This window comes from Dendrobates tinctorius, unplaced genomic scaffold (assembly GCF_039654945.1).
Source record: "Dendrobates tinctorius isolate UK_male_01 unplaced genomic scaffold, ASM3965494v1 ptg000038l, whole genome shotgun sequence".
Lineage (NCBI taxonomy): Eukaryota > Metazoa > Chordata > Amphibia > Anura > Dendrobatidae > Dendrobates > Dendrobates tinctorius.
The window spans coordinates 10,097,836-10,119,130 of NW_027361706.1; the positions used below are offsets into that span (position 1 = coordinate 10,097,836).

The following is a 21,295-nucleotide window of genomic DNA, read 5'->3' on the forward strand; positions in this document are numbered from 1 at the left end:
TCAGAGTGAATCTACAATTTTCATAGTCATGAAAATAAAGAAAACTCTTTGAATGAGAAGGTGTGTCCAAACTTTTGGTCTGTACTGTATATTGTCCTGTTTCTTTACTGCATGCTTGCACGCATCTTGCCCTTATAAACCTTGTCCATGCACGTCTTGCTTCAATAAAGGACTCGGGTTCTTTATTACACGGTATTTGGAGTGTGCTGCTTTTTTTCCTAATATTTTGGATCAGATATATGTTGGTTCTTTTTCTTACATATGATCATTTCCTTAGTTATTTCTTTCATGGAATTTCTCAGAATGAGCAAAGTACCTAGACCATTTCCAACCATGGTCAACCAAGCTGAATGTCTTCCAGCATTCACAGAGCTGTGCCTTGTAGATGACGAATAACGTCCTGGAGGCTTCTATGAAATGCAATAGACGAGGCCTAAAATCACATCTGCCTTCACACATTGCAGACAAGAAAGCGTCATGTAGAACCAGGAGGGGACTCTCGACTGTAAAACTTCGGCCCCACAGGCCCTGTTATTTTTAGGCTTCTAAATTTGAAAATCTGCTTTCACTTATAGCAGAGGTATTGGACCACAACAACAAACTAACAAAAAAATGGCATCATACCAAACCACATTCTTACCAAAAGCTTCATTAAAATGTGTTCACATTTAAAGAATATTATTTTTTTTCCTTTCAGCTGGCCTTATGCAGTATATTATCATTTGCTGAGCCCACCAATTTCCCATCACTGGCTGATAGTCTTTTATGCACGAGAACCTCCTGACTGTTTAAGGGCTCATGTAGATGTCCATGCCGCATGGTCCAAGCATGGCCCGCAGTGCTAGGACTGGCCGCTGGTCCAAGCATGGCCCACAATGCTAGGACTGGCCGCTGGTCCAAGCATGGCCCGCAATGCTAGGACTGGCCGCTGGTCCAAGCATGGCCCGCAATGCTAGGACTGGCCGCTGGTCCAAGCATGGCCCGCAGTGCTAGGACTGGCCGCTGGTCCAAGCATGGCCCGCAATGCTAGGACTGGCCGCTGGTCCAAGCATGGCCCGCAATGCTAGGACTGGCCGCTGGTCCAAGCATGGCCCGCAATGCTAGGACTGGCCGCTGGTCCAAGCATGGCCCGCAATGCTAGGACTGGCCGCTGGTCCAAGCATGGCCCGCAATGCTAGGACTGGCCGCTGGTCCAAGCATGGCCCGCAATGCTAGGACTGGCCGCTGGTCCAAGCATGGCCCGCAATGCTAGGACTGGCCGCTGGTCCAAGCATGGCCCGCAATGCTAGGACTGGCCGCTGGTCCAAGCATGGCCCGCTTTGCTAGGACTGGCCGCTGGTCCAAGCATGGCCCGCAATGCTAGGACTGGCCGCTGGTCCAAGCATGGCCCGCAATGCTAGGACTGGCCGCTGGTCCAAGCATGGCCCGCAATGCTAGGACTGGCCGCTGGTCCAAGCATGGCCCGCAATGCTAGGACTGGCCGCTGGTCCAAGCATGGCCCGCAATGCTAGGACTGGCCGCTGGTCCAAGCATGGCCCGCAATGCTAGGACTGGCCGCTGGTCCAAGCATGGCCCGCAATGCTAGGACTGGCCGCTGGTCCAAGCATGGCCCGCAATGCTAGGACTGGCCGCTGGTCCAAGCATGGCCCGCAATGCTAGGACTGGCCGCTGGTCCAAGCATGGCCCGCAATGCTAGGACTGGCCGCTGGTCCAAGCATGGCCCGCTTTGCTAGGACTGGCCGCTGGTCCAAGCATGGCCCGCTTTGCTAGGACTGGCCGCTGGTCCAAGCATGGCCCGCAATGCTAGGACTGGCCGCTGGTCCAAGCATGGCCCGCAATGCTAGGACTGGCCGCTGGTCCAAGCATGGCCCGCAATGCTAGGACTGGCCGCTGGTCCAAGCATGGCCCGCAATGCTAGGACTGGCCGCTGGTCCAAGCATGGCCCGCAATGCTAGGACTGGCCGCTGGTCCAAGCATGGCCCGCAATGCTAGGACTGGCCGCTGGTCCAAGCATGGCCCGCAATGCTAGGACTGGCCGCTGGTCCAAGCATGGCCCGCAATGCTAGGACTGGCCGCTGGTCCAAGCATGGCCCGCAATGCTAGGACTGGCCGCTGGTCCAAGCATGGCCCGCAATGCTAGGACTGGCCGCTGGTCCAAGCATGGCCCGCAATGCTAGGACTGGCCGCTGGTCCAAGCATGGCCCGCAATGCTAGGACTGGCCGCTGGTCCAAGCATGGCCCGCAATGCTAGGACTGGCCGCTGGTCCAAGCATGGCCCGCAATGCTAGGACTGGCCGCTGGTCCAAGCATGGCCCGCAATGCTAGGACTGGCCGCTGGTCCAAGCATGGCCCGCAATGCTAGGACTGGCCGCTGGTCCAAGCATGGCCCGCAATGCTAGGACTGGCCGCTGGTCCAAGCATGGCCCGCAATGCTAGGACTGGCCGCTGGTCCAAGCATGGCCCGCAATGCTAGGACTGGCCGCTGGTCCAAGCATGGCCCGCAATGCTAGGACTGGCCGCTGGTCCAAGCATGGCCCGCAATGCTAGGACTGGCCGCAAGGTCTCCTGACCTAATCGTGACTGCCTCAGAAATACACGAAGCTGTCACACTGAAATCGGGAGTCTCGCAGCCAGTCCGCGCTTGGACCGTGCTGCAAGGACGTCTGCAGGAGCTTATGACCTACTTATCATCTACCACTGATATGGACTCCATTCTTACATGGCTGGTATTAGTAAGGCTCTCTTCACATTTTTCCTGTTTTGGACATTCAGACGGAACTCCCAATGGAGTGAAATGACACAAAAATGATCTTTTTTTCGGTGCTTCTTGATTAGTTCCTGTGCCCATCCGAAAAAAATGGGCAATGTCAGTAAAAAAAAGCAGAAATTGAGTCCTTCTCTCATTGCTCTGGAGGTTGCTCAGTCTGCCTCCTTTTTTTTTAGTGATGGCATTGGCAGCGTCCCAGCAGCTGTTGGACCGCCGCCATGTTGGTCCCCCTGTTGGTGGTCCAGTGACATTACCCCTTTTCTATCTCTGCACAGACCATGGAGCAGCTTGCGCTGGATCCAGGCGGGTGCTGGTAGTTGAGTATGTTTTACATATCCAGATCTTTGGGAAATATTATTTTGCCCGGACAGTCCCTCTGGGCCATTCTTTCGTTGCGCGCCCACCTGAATGTGGCTTGTGTCCCTGCTGAATATTCAACCGTGTATCATTTCAACTACAATGGAAATACTGTTGTTTTGCCCACTGCGGCTGAGCTGTGCCCATCCATCATCCACGTATGAATGTTCCCTCATTAGCGCTGGGTGTAATAGGCTGGCATCTGTCCCCTATATTTACTGCCACACTTCCCAAGAGAGAATGACCCCATTGTTGGTGCGTGGATTACTTGTCAGGCTCGGCCCAGGCGCTATGTAAATCACTTTCAGGGCAATGTCTGCTTCCTTTGTGTTGAGATTACGTGGCACATTGTACGATCAGACGTAAGTCATGGTCATTGTCCTGGGCTTGTAACGCTGGGTCCTTCTGTTGCTGTTGCATGGATGCTGAAAGATTGCCAATTCGGTATTTCTTCTACCTAATTTTTTGCAATTTGTGCTTTTTGTATTCATACTTTTTTTTTTTTTTTTGCCCTTGGAATAAATCACGTAGCCAGTCTCCTCTTCAGACCAAATAAAGCCGTAGCTACAATGCATATCGAAGACCATAATCTAAAGGGGTGCCATGCACTCGCCATATAGTACCCTGACACACTAAAGAGCACTTGGGGAGGTCCATCAAAACTCCAGTAATGGACGTAAAAAGTGGAGACATTTCAATAGGAGCCAGTCAAGTACAAACTTTGACGAGTGTGCTAAAATTTGGACAAGGCGACGAGAGAGGAAGATTTATTTAGTTAAGATAAGATAATCCATTAATCGTCCCACCATGGGGAAATTCAGAACATTACAGCAGCAAGGCAGGAACAAGTACAGATACAGATGCAGATGCATAAAGGCATTACATTGACAGTAGGTAGGTACATATATACGAAAAAAAAAGATATAACCGGACTATCACATCTTTGGATCTATCAGTTCACTGTTTGGGTCGTTCTCCGTTTTGGACAGTGCTGGTTATACAGCCTAACTGCAGCAGGAAGGAAGGACTTTCGATAGCGCTCCCTCTCACATTTAGGATGAAGTAGCCTGTCACTGACAGTACTGCACATGTTTGTCACGGTCTCATGCATGGGATGGGAATCATTCTGCACCATGTAGCTCACCTTGGCCAGTGTCCTCCTGTCGTCTACTTCCTGAACTGGATCAAGGGGGCAACCCAGGACAGAGCTGGCCCTTCTAATCAGTTTGTCCAGCCTATTCCTGTCCCTGGTTGATATGCCACTACCCCAGTACGCCACACCAAAGAAGATGACTGATGCCACAACAGAGTTGAAGAAGGATGCAAGGCGTGCCCCCCTATCTCCGAAGGCTCTCAGCCTTCTGAGCAGACAAAGCCTACTGTGGCCCTTCCTGTACACTGCATTCAAGTGATGGGCCCAGTCAAGCTTATTATTGAGGATCACACCAAGGTACTTATAGGTGTCGACTATCTCAATGTCATTTCCCTGAATGTTCACCACTACTGGTGGATTTTTTCCCTTGCGAAAGTCCACCACCAATTCCTTGGTCTTCCCGGAATTAATCCTAAGGTGGTTCCTCTGACACCACTCCACAAAAGCTTGGTTAGTATCTCTGTACTCTCTTTCATCTCCTCCTGAGATGAGGCCTACTATTGCAGAGTCATCAGAATACTTCTGCAAGTAGCAGCTAGATGAGTTGCACTTAAAATCCGCAGTGTACAGTGTGAAGAGAAAAGGGGCAAGAACTGTATCTTGACGTGCCCCTGTATTGCAGATCACCGTGTCTGACACACTGTCCCGAACCTTTACAAACTGAGGTCGGTTCGTGAGGTAGTTAAGGATCCAGGTGGAGAGTTGGAGGTCCACGCCAACAAGGCCCAGCTTGTCTCTCAGTAGACCTGGCTGTATGGTATTAAAAGCACTAGAGAAATCGAAGAACATTATTCTCACAGTGTTCCCAGGTTTCTCCGGGTGAGAGAGAGGCCTGTCTAGAAGGTGAATAATGGCATCATCCACACCAATGCCCGGCCTGTAGGCAAACTGGAGAGGGTCCATATTCGAGCTCACTAGAGAACGGAGACGTGTGAGAACCAATCTCTCTAGTACCTTCATCAGGTGTGATGTCAATGCTACAGGTCTATAGTCATTAAGGTCTTTCGGATAAGGTTTCTTCGGAACTGGTACCACACACGATAATTTCCACAGTTGTGGTACTATACCTATTCTCAGGCTCATATTGAACAGATATGTAATGATCCCACTCAGCTGGTGCCCGCAGGTTCTGATTAACCTTGCACTGATGCCGTCAGGACCTGCAGCCTTCAAAACTTTGCAGGAGCAACCAGTGTGTGATTAAATCTGTTAAAGAATAGATTAAGTTCATTAAGCCCCTCTTTATCTACAACCATCCTGGAGACAGTCTGTCTATGCCCAGATATAGACTTTAGACCCTCCCAGACATCATGAATCCTTTTCTGTGACAATTTCAGTTCAATCTTTGTCTTATAATTAGCCTTTCCCTGCCTGATGAGATTCTTCAGATCTTTCTGCACCTCTCTCAGCCTGCCCTTGTCACCTGATCTGAAGGCCAACTTCTTCTCTTTGAGAAGAGCCTTTATTCCGGGGCTGATCCCTGGTTTATTGTTAGAGAAGCACCTCACTACTTTTGTGGGTACCGTGTTGTCTACACAGAAATTAATGTAATCAATTATACAGTGTGTGAGAGCATCCATGTCATCACCATATGAATCTTGCAGCACATCCCAAGTGGTTGTTTCAAAGCAGTCTCTCAGAGCATCATCACTCTCCTCAGTCCATATCCTCACTGTGCGAGTGACAGCAGGTTCTCTGTACAAGTGGCTTGTACACGGGTTGGAGGTGCACTAGGTTGTGATTCGATCTTCCAAGGGGCTGTAGGGCTGATGAGGCATATGCCCCTCTCACATTGGCAAAGAACAAGTCCAATATTGAAGAACATCTATATAGAAGATTTCTGCAATTAAAAAGTGTAATTTGTCCAAGTATACTTAATTTATATTTAATGCAGGGCCGCATGAGATAAAATTAAAATTGATTTAAGGGGAAGTTACCAGAAAATAACTTATTGTTTAAATTTAGGTTTTTGTATTTATGTATTTTTTTGATGGAATTTATTTTTCATAGGACAATCTTTATTAAGAGAAAAATTAGTAATTTTACAATATTCACACTTTTAAACTGTTACTTCCTGTCCTTTCAGGAAGAATTTACTGGAGTATTCTTATCAGCAGAGGTCGGATTGCAATGACTCCTCTTTTCATAGCTGATAATACAGGAATCACAAGAGGTGATGTCACAGCCGACTTCATCCCCCTGCTTTCAAAATCAACTTTGCACACGCTCATTAGATGCTTCAATACAAAAGAAGAGGTCTTCAAAAGAGGACTTGATCTCTGGCACCACCTATTGGATGTAGCAATACTGAAAGTCAATATCTGCCCTTTAACAAGCCTGGCTGTATAATTTAGGATAAGAAGGCAAATCAAAAACTCGTTTGCAGATATGTGTTTCAGAGTTTTGCCCCTCCTCAGTGCAAAGCAGGAGACCTGATTTGGCTAGGGGAGAGACACCCAGTCTGCTCACCTGGCCTAATGGAGATCTGGCAAGATTTCAGTCTGTATGCAAGGTTGTGAATATATGAGCCTATTACTGGCGTGCAGTGCCAATTTTACTCTTATTTTGCTTTAACCGGTTGCCCGCTTAGGATAAGTTGGTCCAAAATGCCCGACCAGAGGTTATTTGGGTGGATTGGAGACATGCTGAGCAGCAGCGTCGCTCCGGTGAACCTGGCACTCTGGGTGCTTGGCTGTCGGTGTGTTCAGCTCCTGACTGTACATACTGTATATCCTGTAAAATGTCATTTTGTGCTAAGCACATGATCTGACCATGTGTCAATATTTACTCAAAAAAAGAAAAAAAAATTCCCATATCATAATCCGCCATGTTGACTTAGACTTTGTCTATTGTGTTTACTGATTTTCCAGACAAAATCTTTTCTGTCCGGTCTAATCCGTCTTTGCACCGGAGCCCTTTTTATTCAAGCCTGAGTAAATAGAAATATCATTCATAACGAGCAACCCTTACAACTCTTATTTACCCAGTTTTTACCTACGTGAATAATCGCCGAGCCGCCATCAGATTCTGCTGACACCCAGAGGACGGTCGTGTAACATCTACAGCAGCAAAACAAGCTTAGGAACTCCATTGTCCTAAAGAATTTTTCCCATGGATTTTAGTGGCTGGCACTTCCCCAGCGATCTCGAGAACGGAGCTCTGCAGCCTCGTCCTTGAATGCAGCGGAGGTGCGCATGCTCAGCCTCTGCTCCATTCATTGCCTATAGGGTTGTCTGGCCCATACACAGTGATTGGAGCAGAGGCAGCGCATGTGTAAATCAATTTGGTTACATATTTCTCCCCTCCTCCCCAAAAAATTTTTGGGAATTCATGACCGTGAAACTAATCACTAGGAACCGAAAGCCAGGGCAGATGATCTGTGAATGGCAAAAGTGGTGTAAGACAAATGAGGGCCAAGGATAGGGGAGTATAATGTTATTATTTAACCCCTTCCTGGCCCTCCTCTTATTATTGATATGCTATAGAGTTGGGATTGACCTCTGAGTATAGTAACGGCAGTCGGGGCACTTTCGTTCATTCCCTGTTCTTCTACTTAAATGAAGCTTCTTTTTCAGTTTTTCTGGCAATCGGAGAAAGGAATGTAACCGGCTCCCAAGAGCTGAACTAATAATCACATGTCTGTGAATCTCTGCAGCTAATCTGCTGGATATGTAACACCCTTATCTATTCTTCCTCCTTTATTTCCGTTTACAACTTTAATGGTCCAATTTTTTTTTTTATATATCACTTAGAAGAAATAGTTTACTTCTGATTTCCCACTTTTGGTTAAAAAAAAGCCTTATAAGAATGGCATTTCATGCATATTAATAATCTTTATTTTTATATAGCGCTAACATATTCCACAGCGCTTTACAGTTTGCACACTTTATCGTCACTGTCCCCAATGGGGCTCACAATCAAAATTCCCTATCAGTATGTCTTTGGAATGTGGGAGGAAACCCACGCAAACACGGGGAGAACATACAAACTCCTTGCAGATGTTGTCCTTGGTGGGATTCGAACCCAGGACTCCAGTGCTGCAAGGCTGCAGTGCTATCCACTGTGCCACCATGCTGCCCATTGGTCATTTTACCACATGAAATGATCCCCGTACTTTTCAATCGCCGTAATTTCATTTGATAGATAATGTAATAAATTGAAATTCCTCAAATTGATTTATTTAGACATTTGTGTTGCCATAGGTTCAAAAATAAATGACTCGACAGTCCCGGCCACTAGATGACTCCTTTATGTAAAACTTGCTGTCCTCTGCCTGTTGTCAAGTGTAATCCATCTCTGTTGGCACAGAGATAAGTTACAGGAAGTAAGTTCAGGTTTCTGCTCTCCTGTCTGCTTTGTTTCTGCTCCTGCTCTCCTGTCTGTGAAACTTCTTACAGATATAAAAGAGAGAATAGCTTTAAGTTCAAGTTAAGCAAGTTGTTGGTAAATTGGACAGGCTATTTGTGAAAGTGAGGAAAAGGAAGTTCTAGCACATATAGTGCCGGTGTAATGGTAGTGAAGATAAACTGTCTATTCAAAAAGCGTAAATGGGAAGTAACAGAGCTTCACTCTTACAGCTTACATGAATAATGCATACAGACAGTTCTTGCTTACTTTTACGGCTGTGGTTCCACAGTTCCAGGACTCGCAGAATCTGTGTTCCATGTATAGTATATATTCATCTTTTAGCATCACTAACCTGTTATAGTGTTCTGATTGAGAACAATTTGCTTCTGAGAAGATGACCAGCTCCATCAGATGATCACCGTCAGTCTATGTGGACTGATGTGATTAATGGACATGCACCAGTTAGATCTTTTGGAACAATACAACCTTTATAGGAAATGTTCCTGCCGTGTAATATTGCGCAGGCCTATACTCTGCATTATAGTGCATTTATTTTATACATTAGATCCATATTAAATAATACCGTGCTTTTATATCGTTTCAGCTGAATCAAAATGTGGAGGCCCAAAGAGCTCGCCTACGTGATGACATCAAAGAGTACAAGTTCCGAGAAGCCAGGTTACTCCAAGATTATACCGAGCTGGAGGAGGAGAACATCTCTCTGCAGAAGCAAGTTTCAGTTCTTAAGCAAAATCAGGTAAGTAATAGTAGTGTGCTTATAGGAAATCTGTCAGCACAAAACGACTGTTCAAGCCAAGTACTGACACGAGGTGCATCCTTGGTGTGACCAAGGAGTTCTAAGCACCTTCCAGCCTACTTCTTTTCTATCTCTTTCCATCCTGCTTCTCCTTGGTTGGCAACTCTCACTTTACAGGAACTAGTAGGGTGGAGATACATGGAAAACAAGTAGGTGGAAAGGTGAATTTAATTGCCGAGCTGCGCTAAGGGTGCACCGAGCGCCTGTGCTTGCTTTGAACAGTTATTTTATGCAAACATTCTTTTCGATATATTAGAAATCCCAAACAGTCTGTGATTATTATGTCTTATATTTTATTTTTAGAGTATTTTATTATTCGGCATTTAACCGTATGTGTAGTTTTAGATGTCAGAATATTGGTTGTCTCTTGGATAGTTTGTGATTTTTTTTTTTTTTATATTTTTTTTTTTTTATATTTTTTAATATTCAGGTTTTTAATTTTAGAATATTTACTAAGAGGAACCCATCGCTCTCTTCTGCAATATAATGTTTAGCAATATGTCACCGTTTATTGTTATGGAATTGAGGATGTTACGTTTCTGGTGATATTTCTCAACTTGTTTTTTTTAAACAAGGTTATAATATACAGAAAGATGCTAATATACAGCATATAGAGGTTAAGGCCGATGCACATGCCTGAGAATTGCGCTAGTCTATACTAACTTCCGGGTTTTGCAGAGCTGTGCTATTAGTGTGCCTCCATAGGCCTTTGGCATGCCCCATCGGTTGCTGGGTTTCAGCAATCTTCCCTAGAATATATTCATCATGTTGTTGATGGCGCTGTACAATAGTGCATGGAGTGCACTTGGTTTCCATGATCCGGGTGCTCCCACACATGCTCCAAGAACACGATTCGGTGATACGTGGCCTTATAAGGGGGTATTCCCACTCTACTCATTTCCGCATCTGGAGGTGACGGATCAGCGATGTGAGGTCTACAACTATGTGCCGTCACCTGTGTGCTGGTTAGCTGCTATCATGCACCTATCCTATTCTAATGACTAGGGTGGGTATGTGATATCTGCACTCTTGTCCACAGGTTGGCAGATATCTGTAGACTTGGCATCATCGATACTGTTCACCTGCAGTTGTGGTAGTGAGCAGTGCTGGACTAATCCCGTAAGATGTCTATACACCTAAACATAAACGTGTATATTTGCACATGTCCTTAATAATTGACTGCCAGACATCTTTGGCGATGGGTTAACTCCTTTGAGAACAAAATAATCGGGTATGATGAAATTCGACATGCCCAATCCCTTTTTATCTCCTTGACACCATCTCTAATAGTAGAGTCTGGAGGCCCCCAAACACATAAGATAGTTGTCCGGCGCTACTCATGGTTTGGATGACTTTGCTCTTATGTTTATAGGGGTCTTTAGGAATAATTGTGTTGCACCCATGTTATCTTGAATAAAAAAAATGAAATAAAGAACTTGTAGATTGGTATAATCATAACTTTGTGTGACAGAGGTGTATATATACTCTATAATAGAAAGACCAGGTGTTATGGACCAAGCCTTGATCCAAGATTCGCTGGAGTAAGATGCGCCAAAAGTTGGTGTAAAAATGCTAAAAGTAACTAAATTTTTGTGCATAAACGTGTGTCTTTTCAGTTGCATTTTTGGGGTGAAACAGTACAACCCTTACTGGTTGTATATGTACATAACCATTCCATCCACTCGAAGAAATCAATGACGGGGATTTATTATTGGGTTTTCACAATGTGTCAGACAGGGAAAAAGCAAAGCCCCAAATTTTGTCAATTTTTTAACCGTCATGTTCTATGCATGACGCAGACTTCGGTAGAGTTCATTCTTTATAGATAAACATAAGTCATTTAATTAAGGGTAGAGTAGAGCAAAATGCTTCACAGGACCCTCATCTGTAGTCATCGGCCATCGGATCAGAGCCCTGCGAATCTGCAATGATGGTGCTTTGGCCCTACAAAACAGTAGAGTAGGAAGGTAGGAGGAGATTCTCATCTGTCTGGTATGGCAGCCATAGACTACAGACGTGGCCACTGTACCAGAGTCCTGCAGTTTTTTTTTTTCTTGGCTTAACTCTAGGTAAGGAATCTTATAAAATTCTGACAAGTATGGGCAAATTCAGGAGCTAGTAGCAGGATAGAAATGGCACATTTTTGTCAACTTGAAAAGACTTGAACAAAATACTTTTATAGGCAATTTTGTAGGCTAAAGACCAACGTTGTGGAATTAGGGGGTGAACTCGAATTCTTGATTCCACCAATGGGGGGGGGGGGGTCTTGATGATCTGAACTTTTCAAAGGGAATTGCTTGAAATTAGACATATACTATCCCACATGGCTGAAAAGGCTGCCGGACATAGCTCTTGTCTCTAATAAATAAAGGGAGATTCAGAAGAAGGGGCTAATGTCATCATGATCATTGTGAAACCTGCTGGAATAGCACACAGAGAAAGCACTTATCCCAATGTTATTTTCTCCTGTGTAGTCAATCAATAACTGGTCTTCATGCTTCAGTGTTTAGAAGATGTGTTATGGGTGGAAGTGGATATTCTGAAATATCATTCATTGTATATTATAACTATAGCATAAATAATTCATAGACTTTTGATATTTTCTTTATGGTCTGCCACCAGGTGGAGTTCGAGGGTCTCAAACATGAAATCAAAAGATTGGAGGAAGAGACTGAGTTCCTGAACAGCCAACTCGAAGATGCCATCCGATTAAAAGAGATTTCAGAAAGACAACTGGAAGAATCTCTGGAGACCCTGAAGACTGAACGTGAACAGAAAAACAACCTGCGAAAGGAGCTGTCCCACTATATGAACATCAACGACTCCATGTTCAGCAACCACCTAAACTTCTCTTTGGATGGGCTAAAGTTCAGTGACGAAATCACAGAGCCCAACAACGATGACGTGAATGGTTTCGAGCATAATGGAGTCATCAAGATGAATGCCGATAATAAAATGTCCACCCCCAACAAGAACGATCCAGCGCCAAGTCTGGTTTCCGATCTGCTAAGTGAGCTGAATATCTCTGAAATACAGAAACTCAAGCAACAACTGATGCAGGTATATTCTGTATATGTTACCTCTTCAGTAGGACCAAAACCACAGCTATGCTATGAAGCTTAAAAGGGTTTCGTAGACATTAGTGTCAAACACATGTGGGTCTCGCTGCAGAATGGGGGTTCCCTGATCCATTGCCCTGTCTGCTGGTAAGGCTTCTTTCAGTGGATAGATGAGTTACTGCACAAGTGTAGTTCTCTCTATGACTTCTATGGGAGCTTCTACACCACCACCAGGCGTGACGGAGGTCAGGACATCATGGCCATTCCACAGTTTTTGGAACTCCCATAATAGTAGATACAGTCATATGTAAACGTTTGGGCACCCCTATTAATGTTAACCTTTTTTCTTTATAACAATTTTGGTTTTTGCAACAGGTATTTCAGTTTCATATATCTAATAACTGATGGACTCAGTTATATTTCTGGATTCAAATGAGGTTTATTGTACTAACAGAAAATGTGCAATCTGCATTTAAACAAAATTTGACCGGTGCAAAAGTATGGGCACCCTTATCATTTTCTTGATTTGAACACTCCTAACTACTTTTTACTGACTTCCTGAAGCACTAAATTGGTTTTGTAACCTCATTGAGCTTTGAACTTCATAGCCAGGTGTATCAAATCATGAGAAAAGGTATTTAAAGTGGCCACTTGCAAGTAGTTCTCCTATTTGATTCTCCTATGAAGAGTGGCATCATGGGCTCCTCAAAACAACTCTCAAATGATCTGAAAACAAAGATTATTCAACATAGCTTTTCAGGGGAAGGATACAAAAAGTTGTCTCAGAGATTTAACCAGTCAGTTTCCACTGTGAGGAACATAGTAAGGAAATGGAAGAACACAGGTACAGTTCTTTTTAAGCCCAGAAGTGGCAGGCCAAGAAAAATATCAGAAAGGCAGAGAAGAAGAATGGTGAGAACAGTCAAGGACAATCCACAGACCACCTCCAAAGACCTGCAGCATCATCTTGCTGCAGATGGTGTCACTGTGCATCGGTCAACAATACAGCGCATGCATAACGCCTTTTTGTATGACCAAACAACTCAATCTTTGTTTCATCAGTTCACAGGACCTTCTTCCAAAATGTAACTGACTTGTCCAAATGTGCTTTTGCAGACCTCAGGCGACTCTGTTTGTGGCGTGCTTGCAGAAACGGCTTCTTTCGCATCACTCTCCCATACAGCTTCTCCTTGTGCAAAGTGCGCTGTATTGTTGACCGAGGCACAGTGACACCATCTGCAGCAAGATGATGCTGCAGGTCTTTGGAGGTGGTCTGTGGATTGTCCTTGACTGTTCTCACCATTCTTCTTCTCTGCCTTTCTGATATTTTTCTTGGCCTGCCACTTCTGGGCTTAACAAGAACTGTACCTGTGTTCTTCCATTTCCTTACTATGTTCCTCACAGTGGAAACTGACTGGTTAAATCTCTGAGACAACTTTTTGTATCCTTCCCCTGAAAAGCTATGTTGAATAATCTTTGTTTTCAGATCATTTGAGGGTTGTTTTGAGGAGCCCATGATGCCACTCTTCATAGGAGAATCAAATAGGAGAACTACTTGCAAGTGGCCACTTTAAATACCTTTTCTCATGATTTGATACACCTGGCTATGAAGTTCAAAGCTCAATGAGGTTACAAAACCAATTTAGTGCTTCAGGAAGTCAGTAAAAAGTAGTTAGGAGTGTTCAAATCAAGAAAATGATAAGGGTGCCCATACTTTTGCACCGGTCAAATTTTGTTTAAATGCAGATTGCACATTTTCTGTTAGTACAATAAACCTCATTTGAATCCAGAAATATAACTGAGTCCATCAGTTATTAGATATATGAAACTGAAATACCTGTTGCAAAAACCAAAATTGTTATAAAGAAAAAAGGTTGACATTAATAGGGGTGCCCAAACTTTTACATATGACTGTAAGTGCGGGAACCATGGGTGGAACGTGACTTGGGCTTTGCTCTCCTGATGGGACCTTGGCCCCTTTTGTTATTTTGAGAAGTGGACAATTTTTGATATGTAGGTAGTAGGCCCATTGCCTGACACCACCAGTAAGTAAACTATATTAGCATTTGTTAAGATGAATTACAAATGGAAACACAAAAAAATATAAAGCCACAATACACTGTGGTCTAAATAGTAGGACAACTCTAATTTTTCCCAAATTTGTAATATTTAGCATTGATAATGTAAAGTGTTTGAGTTTCTTTGTACTGACCAAGATTTTCTTCAAAACTAGGTGGAAAGAGAAAAGGTTGGTTTGTTGTCTACTCTTCAGGAATCTCAGAAACAACTGGAGCACACCAAAGGTGTTCTCTCCGAGCAGAACGACAAGGTCAGCAGGCTCACCGAAAACCTAAATGCCATGAAGAAACTTCATGCCTCCAAGGAACGCCAGTCTTCTCTAGACAATGAGAAAGAGCGGGATAGTCACGAAGATGGAGATTATTATGAGGTTGACATTAATGGTCCTGAGATCTTAGAATGCAAGTACAAGGTTGCCTCGGCAGAAATACACGACCTCAAAGAAGAACTGAAGACTGTAAAGACCAAATACGAGGAATGCGAGTCAAAATACGAAGAGGACAAGAACAGGTTTGAGAGCGAAACACAAGCCATGGTAGAAAAGATCTCCTTACTTGAGAAGACCACACGACAAGACAGAGACCAAGTTGTCAGACTCGAGAAAGAGTTAAAGAAAGTGAGCGATGTAGCTGGAGAGACGCAAGGAAGTCTCACTGTGGCCCAAGATGAGCTGGTTACATTTAGCGAAGAGCTGGCCAATTTGTACCACCATGTGTGTATGTGTAATAATGAAACGCCCAACCGGGTCATGTTGGATTATTACAAGGAGGGCAAAGGCGGAAGAAACAGTCCTGAAGGCAAAGGCCGTAGGTCACCCATACTTCTTTCTAAGGGTTTGTTGAACAACGAAAATGGCCATAGTGAGTCTGGATCTCCTGTATCTCCTATCCCATCGCCTGTTTCTGATCCTAGAAGAGAACCCATGAACATTTATAACCTGATAGCTATAATCCGTGATCAGATCAAGCATTTACAGGCTGCAGTGGACAGGACCACAGAGCTATCCCGACAGCAAGTAGCCAGCCAAGAGCTTGGACCAGCGGTGGATAGAGACAAAGAAGCACTCATGGAAGACATCTTGAAGCTGAAGTCTCTTTTGAGCACTAAGAGGGAACAGATTGCTACGTTGAGAACTGTGCTCAAAGCCAACAAACAAGTGAGTCCCAATTTGATATGGAGCTTAAGCAATTATTTTTTCAATTATAATTTATTCATTGCGTGATACGCTCTGAGGAAAGTAGGTTATGTCTCATTATTTCAGAAGGGGGAAGTATATTTGCAATTAATCTCTAGATCAGCTGAATCCTCAACCATTTCTTAGATTGAATGGACCAATCTTATCCTATTTCTTATTCAATCTTTACTGTAAAGAAACGTTTTCTGCCACGGTGCGCCAAATGGATATATAGTGCTGATTTTCCAGATTAAGGCTTCTAACTGTAATATTCTTCAGTTAATGTCCTTACATTGAGAATTTAATTCTAGTGCTAAATTACTATTATATTTATCTGATTTTTTTTTTTGTAAACCTCAAATTTTTTATCACGTGATAAGTTCTTACGTTTTATAGAAGTAGCCCTATAAAAATAGTTTGATCATAACAATAAAATTTCTCATCGTGAATTTTTTTTTTTTTCCAGACTGCGGAGGTCGCTCTCGCCAACTTGAAGAGCAAGTATGAGAATGAGAAGACCATGGTGACGGAGACCATGATGAAACTGCGCAACGAGCTGAAGGCTCTCAAGGAAGACGCTGCTACATTCTCCTCCCTCAGAGCCATGTTTGCTACAAGGTGTGCAGATATGACCGATTGCATGCAAATTCCTTATTTACTAAACTTTATTATTATTATTATTATATATATATATATATATATATATATATATATATATATATATATATATATATATATATATATATATATATTATAAAAATTTTGTCCAGCACTTTATTAAGAGATTTGTCTTAATGCCTGTGAAAAAAAAACAAAAAAAAAACATATACGGTAAGTGGCTTCCATACCACGGCTTTTCCCTCAGTCTATTTCCCTACCTTCAGTTGCACTGACTGATATCAAAGCGTTCTCATTTGGAGTACAGATGATGGCAGTGATGGGTCAGCACCTGTCTCCTCCTCCAAGTGATCTGCTTATCAGTACAGTCTCCTCCAGAAGCTTATCCCCAGAATTAGTGAGACACACAGGTGCTGAGCTGACCCATCACTGCCATCATCTGTACTCCCAATGAGTACTTTCTGATATCAGTGCAGCTTAAGGCAAGATAATATACTGGAAAAAAGCCTGGGTTTGGAAGTCACTTACATGCATTTGTTTTAAAGTAATGAAGAAACATCCCTTAATAAAGTATTTTCCAAACGTTCGTAATTTTGCATCCTGGACAAAACTCTTATAAAAATATAAATAAAACTTTAGTTACTCTTGAATTTTGAAGGCGTTGTCCACTATTTTTGACTTTTTTCCCAGTGGTAAGTATATCACAGTTTGACCTTCTGCTGGAAATCCCAGTGATCAAATCTAATCAGCAAGAGAGTCTGGTAGGAAGTGTCAACTTTCACTGCAGTGCCTCCTCAGGGGAGATGAGGCATTACACAGTTTAATTTATATTGATATCCTCAAAAATAAACCTTTTTTGACAACACCACTCACTATGGCTAATGTATATAAGCTACGTACAAGCGGAATCGTAAAATAAACCTTTCTGTGCCCATAGTTTATGTATCCGGTCAGTCGTCTGTGAACTAAATTATTGCAGGATACGATTGTAGTCACTTCTTGACTATGAGATATTTAATGACCGGGGAACTCTACGTTATTCAGCTCGTCCTGATCATGGCAGAAAAAAGCAACAAACTTCAAATTAAGGATTCTGCCATTGCTTGGCATTGTCCCCCCTCCAACCCCTTTATTTTACCATCCAATCACCCCGGTGCTCACTCGAGTGACGAGGACGCTCGCTCTTCACTAAACCCCCTGCTCTAAACCTTTCACCTGTACAGTTTTAGTAGTTTGAAGCGTTTGACGCAGGTACAGGTGTTGTAAAACTCAGGCCGCTTTCATGTGAGGTCAGTAGTCTTTCAGGGCGACATTTGACTGAAACCCAAGACACCGGCCAAGGTTGTAGAGCCCCAGAAAACAATTCACAATATGTGGCTCCAGTTAGTGCTGGCACTCTGGGATATTGTATAATAAATGAATGGAGGCGATTTCTCACTTACGGTAGCCTACAATCGTAATTGCTGCCATTGTTTTGCATTTACTTTGATCTTGACATATCCACCATAAGTAGAAATAATTTAGATTTATAATTTGTAGAAACAAAGGCAAGAAAAATATCTGGGGCTCTTTTAATATAATTGATGTGAAAGAGATATAAAAGGGTTAGTTGAAAATAAAATTTACATATGTTTGTAATCAATCAAGTGTAGTCGGGCAGAGGAATTTGGATGGATCCACCCACTGGACGACTTCTCCTGTTCCTTGCTCATTTCCCAAGCGGTTTTCTCTGAAACCCAACATCGTTATAAGCTGGAGCCCCGCTTGCTGTGATGCTAAAGCCTGTCTAAATTTCATGCTGCTCGTGGCTTGTGCAGCATGAAATATCTGGCCGGTTCCCTTTAAAGAAAATTGGAATCCGATGTAAATGTCATAAATTTACCAGCATTTCGCTAACTATGCAGAGCTGCTGCTTTTATTGGGACAGAGATCCCCATATGTCCTTGACACTGATCTGAATGAAGGTTTTTGCATTTGATGTCTGAAAAAATCCTTGTGCCCTGCCTATTGGATTTAGGATTATTTTGGCTCATGCATTGGTATATCGTGCAGAATTCACTTTGAAAATTTATTGCGTCTGCCGGTCACGTACCTTCCTGCCAAATGCTATTAATCAGACAAAAAGGCTTCATTAAAGTGGTTTTAAGCACCCGGCCCATCTGTGCTGATCATTCCTGTACAGAACATTAATCAGTCAGATCTGATCACCGGTTATATATAGGCCAACTGCTAGAGGAATTTACAGCAGGCTAATCCTACACAAGTCCTAATTTATGGGACTTTTTATAACCTTGCTTGCTCACAGTGGAATCCTATCATTGACAGTGCTCTGGTTAGTGCAGTACATCTGTATGATCTCTGGCTAGGACAATACCCAGCAGTACAAGCTCATGTAGACATGGAAGTATACAATTTGCATGAAAATTGGAAAATTACCATTACTTGTAAAAAGACTTTTCAAGGGTTTGTCCAATGCCTAACATTTTTTCAAATTTACACTTATGTAAAATTCCGATCCTAACTTGCCACACTTCTTGATTTTTCTTTTTCCCACTTTTCCATGATCCAGCATGCATATGAGTATAGAACATCATCATTGATATTTCCTCCATGGGTTGATCCTACCGCTCCTTGGATTGGTCCTACCGTCCGTCCCTCCCGCTCGTTTGTTCCTCCTTCACCGCCTCTTCTTGAGTTGGTCCTACCGTTCCTTCCTCTTGCTTATTCCTCTGTCACCGCCTCTTCTTGGGTTGGTCCTACTGTCCCTCCTTCTCGCTTCTTTCTCCTTCACCGCCTCTTCTTGGGTTGGTCCTATTGTTCTTTCCTCTCGATTGTTCCTCCTTCACCGCCTCTTCTTGGGTTGGTCCTACTGTCCCTCCTTCTCGCTTGTTTTCTCCTTCACTGCCCCTTCTTGGGTTGGTCCTACTGTTCCTTCCTCTCGCTTGTTCCTCCTTCACCGCCTCTTCTTGGGTTGGTCCTTCTGTCCCTCCTTATCGCTTGTTTCTCCTTCACCGCCCCTTCTTGGGTTGATCCTACCGTTCCTTCCTCTCGCTTGTTCCTCCTTCACCGCCTCTTCTTGGGTTGGTCCTACTGTCCCTCCTTCTTGCTTGTTTCTCCTTCACCGCCCCTTCTTGGGTTGGTCCTACCGTTCCTTCCTCTCGCTTGTTCCTCCTTCACGGCTTCTTCATGGATTGATCCTACTGTCCCTCCTCGCTTGTTTCTCCTTCACCGCCCCTTCTTGGATTGGTTCTACCGTTCCTTCCTCTCGCTTGTTCCTCCTTCACCGCCTCTTCTTGGGTTGGTCCTACTGTCCCTCCTTCTCACTTGTCTCTCCTTCACTGCCCCTTCTTGGGTTGGTCCTACCGTTCCTTCCTCTCACATGTTCCTCCTGCACCGCCTCTTTTTGCTTGAAACAGAACATAATGAATGATGTCTGCTCCAGTGCCTGAGCTCCTCTAATGAACATGTGCTGTTTAATGTTTCCTAAATGGAAACCAAATTGCAATTGTGGGTCTTTTTGACAGTTCCTGCAATAATCTTATCCTATAAAAAAAAGCATTGAAACTGCCACTGTGTTGCGCAAATGCTGACATTTTTGGCAATGTGGGCTTTACCCGGAAGCCGTAGCCTAAATCTAGCATGGGCTTCATTGACGCTGTGAGCTGCAATTGATCCGGAATAATGTGTCTCAGTTATGGTTGCTGATCAGCTGGCACTGCCGTTCTGGGGTCTTGGCATAGGACGTGTGCACTTCTATGGGGACCAGCGACCCATCTGTAGAGAGAAAGGTAAGGGGGGCATAAATAGATGACTCTTCACCTGCACCAAAGCGACTGATTTTGAAATCATTACCGAGGATGAAAAGAGAGGATTTTACACATCCTTAGGGCTGGTGCCTTTAAATGAGACCTTCTTAAAGTTGACAATATAAAATTACGTCTCCCCCCGCACCCCCCCCCTAATAAAAGTTGATAAGAGTTTTTGCTATATATCAGCCAGCAAGAGAAGGTCCCCAAATCCATTAATTATTTGTAAGTTCGGCTGAGCGTAATATTACAGAATGGACCAGTCATACATAATGTAATATATAAGGGAGAAAAGTTCTGTTGCTTGAAGTAAGTGCAGCAATTAGTCTGCAGCCATTTAGTACTGCAGAGAGTAACGTCTTCCCGAGGCTGCTCAGGCACAAAGGGATTTATTAGTACATGAAGGTGGCTCCCGTGGGAAGCTCCAGAGTAATTATATAGATGCAGCTCTGAAATCGGAGGTATAAATAGAGGGGGGATCATCTGGGAACCCATGTCAGATTCAGGTCACCCAGTTTACAACTACGGTAAATAGACAGGAGCGCTTTCCCAGAAATCGGAATAACAAATACGTCTACATGTCATTGCATTACAGCTCATTATCTCTCATTTTTGCAGCAATTGTTATAACCATAGAGCCTACTTACTCGTCACCCAACAATCTACTATTTCCTGCAACAATCCAACTGGTCAAAATAGTGGTGTGGCTTCTGTAAACCGCACCTCAAAAGTGGGCACTTTAGGCTGTTGCTAGATGTTTTGGGATCGCTGCCGGGTCTTGGGTGTTTAAATTTCCTGATTTATGTGTTTTTAAAAAACCCAAATGGCCGATAAACCATCGACTCGTGTAAAATGTCACCGATCAGCCAATTTAGGTAGTTTAAAGCTAAAATCGCTTTTACACGGGGTGATATGCTGCCGACAACATAGACTGTACGGGGTCAGGACGATCATATTAACAAAATCACTTCATTCCCATACAGTATTGTTGGCCCGCGTGATGGGGCCATAAACAAGGGTCGATGGACTTGTATATAGTCAACCAATGCTTGACTGAAATCAGTGTGCTTAAAAGGGTTTAAAACTTTGGTAATGCCTAGTTTACATTTATCCTGTGT

The 21,295-nt window shown here is 43.7% G+C and overlaps 1 protein-coding gene across 2 annotated transcripts in view; it reads left to right on the forward strand.

Annotated features, from left to right (window-relative positions):
- Nucleotides 1-21,295, forward strand: part of BICD2 (BICD cargo adaptor 2) — a 110,330-nt gene that overhangs the window by 82,733 nt on the left and 6,302 nt on the right. For both annotated transcript variants that reach the window (XM_073574188.1, XM_073574189.1), the window contains exons 3-6: nucleotides 9,229-9,381; nucleotides 12,064-12,501; nucleotides 14,734-15,735; nucleotides 16,220-16,371. In XM_073574188.1, coding sequence (XP_073430289.1) covers nucleotides 9,229-9,381; nucleotides 12,064-12,501; nucleotides 14,734-15,735; nucleotides 16,220-16,371 — 1,745 coding nt within the window. The remainder of the gene's footprint in view (nucleotides 1-9,228; nucleotides 9,382-12,063; nucleotides 12,502-14,733; nucleotides 15,736-16,219; nucleotides 16,372-21,295) is intronic.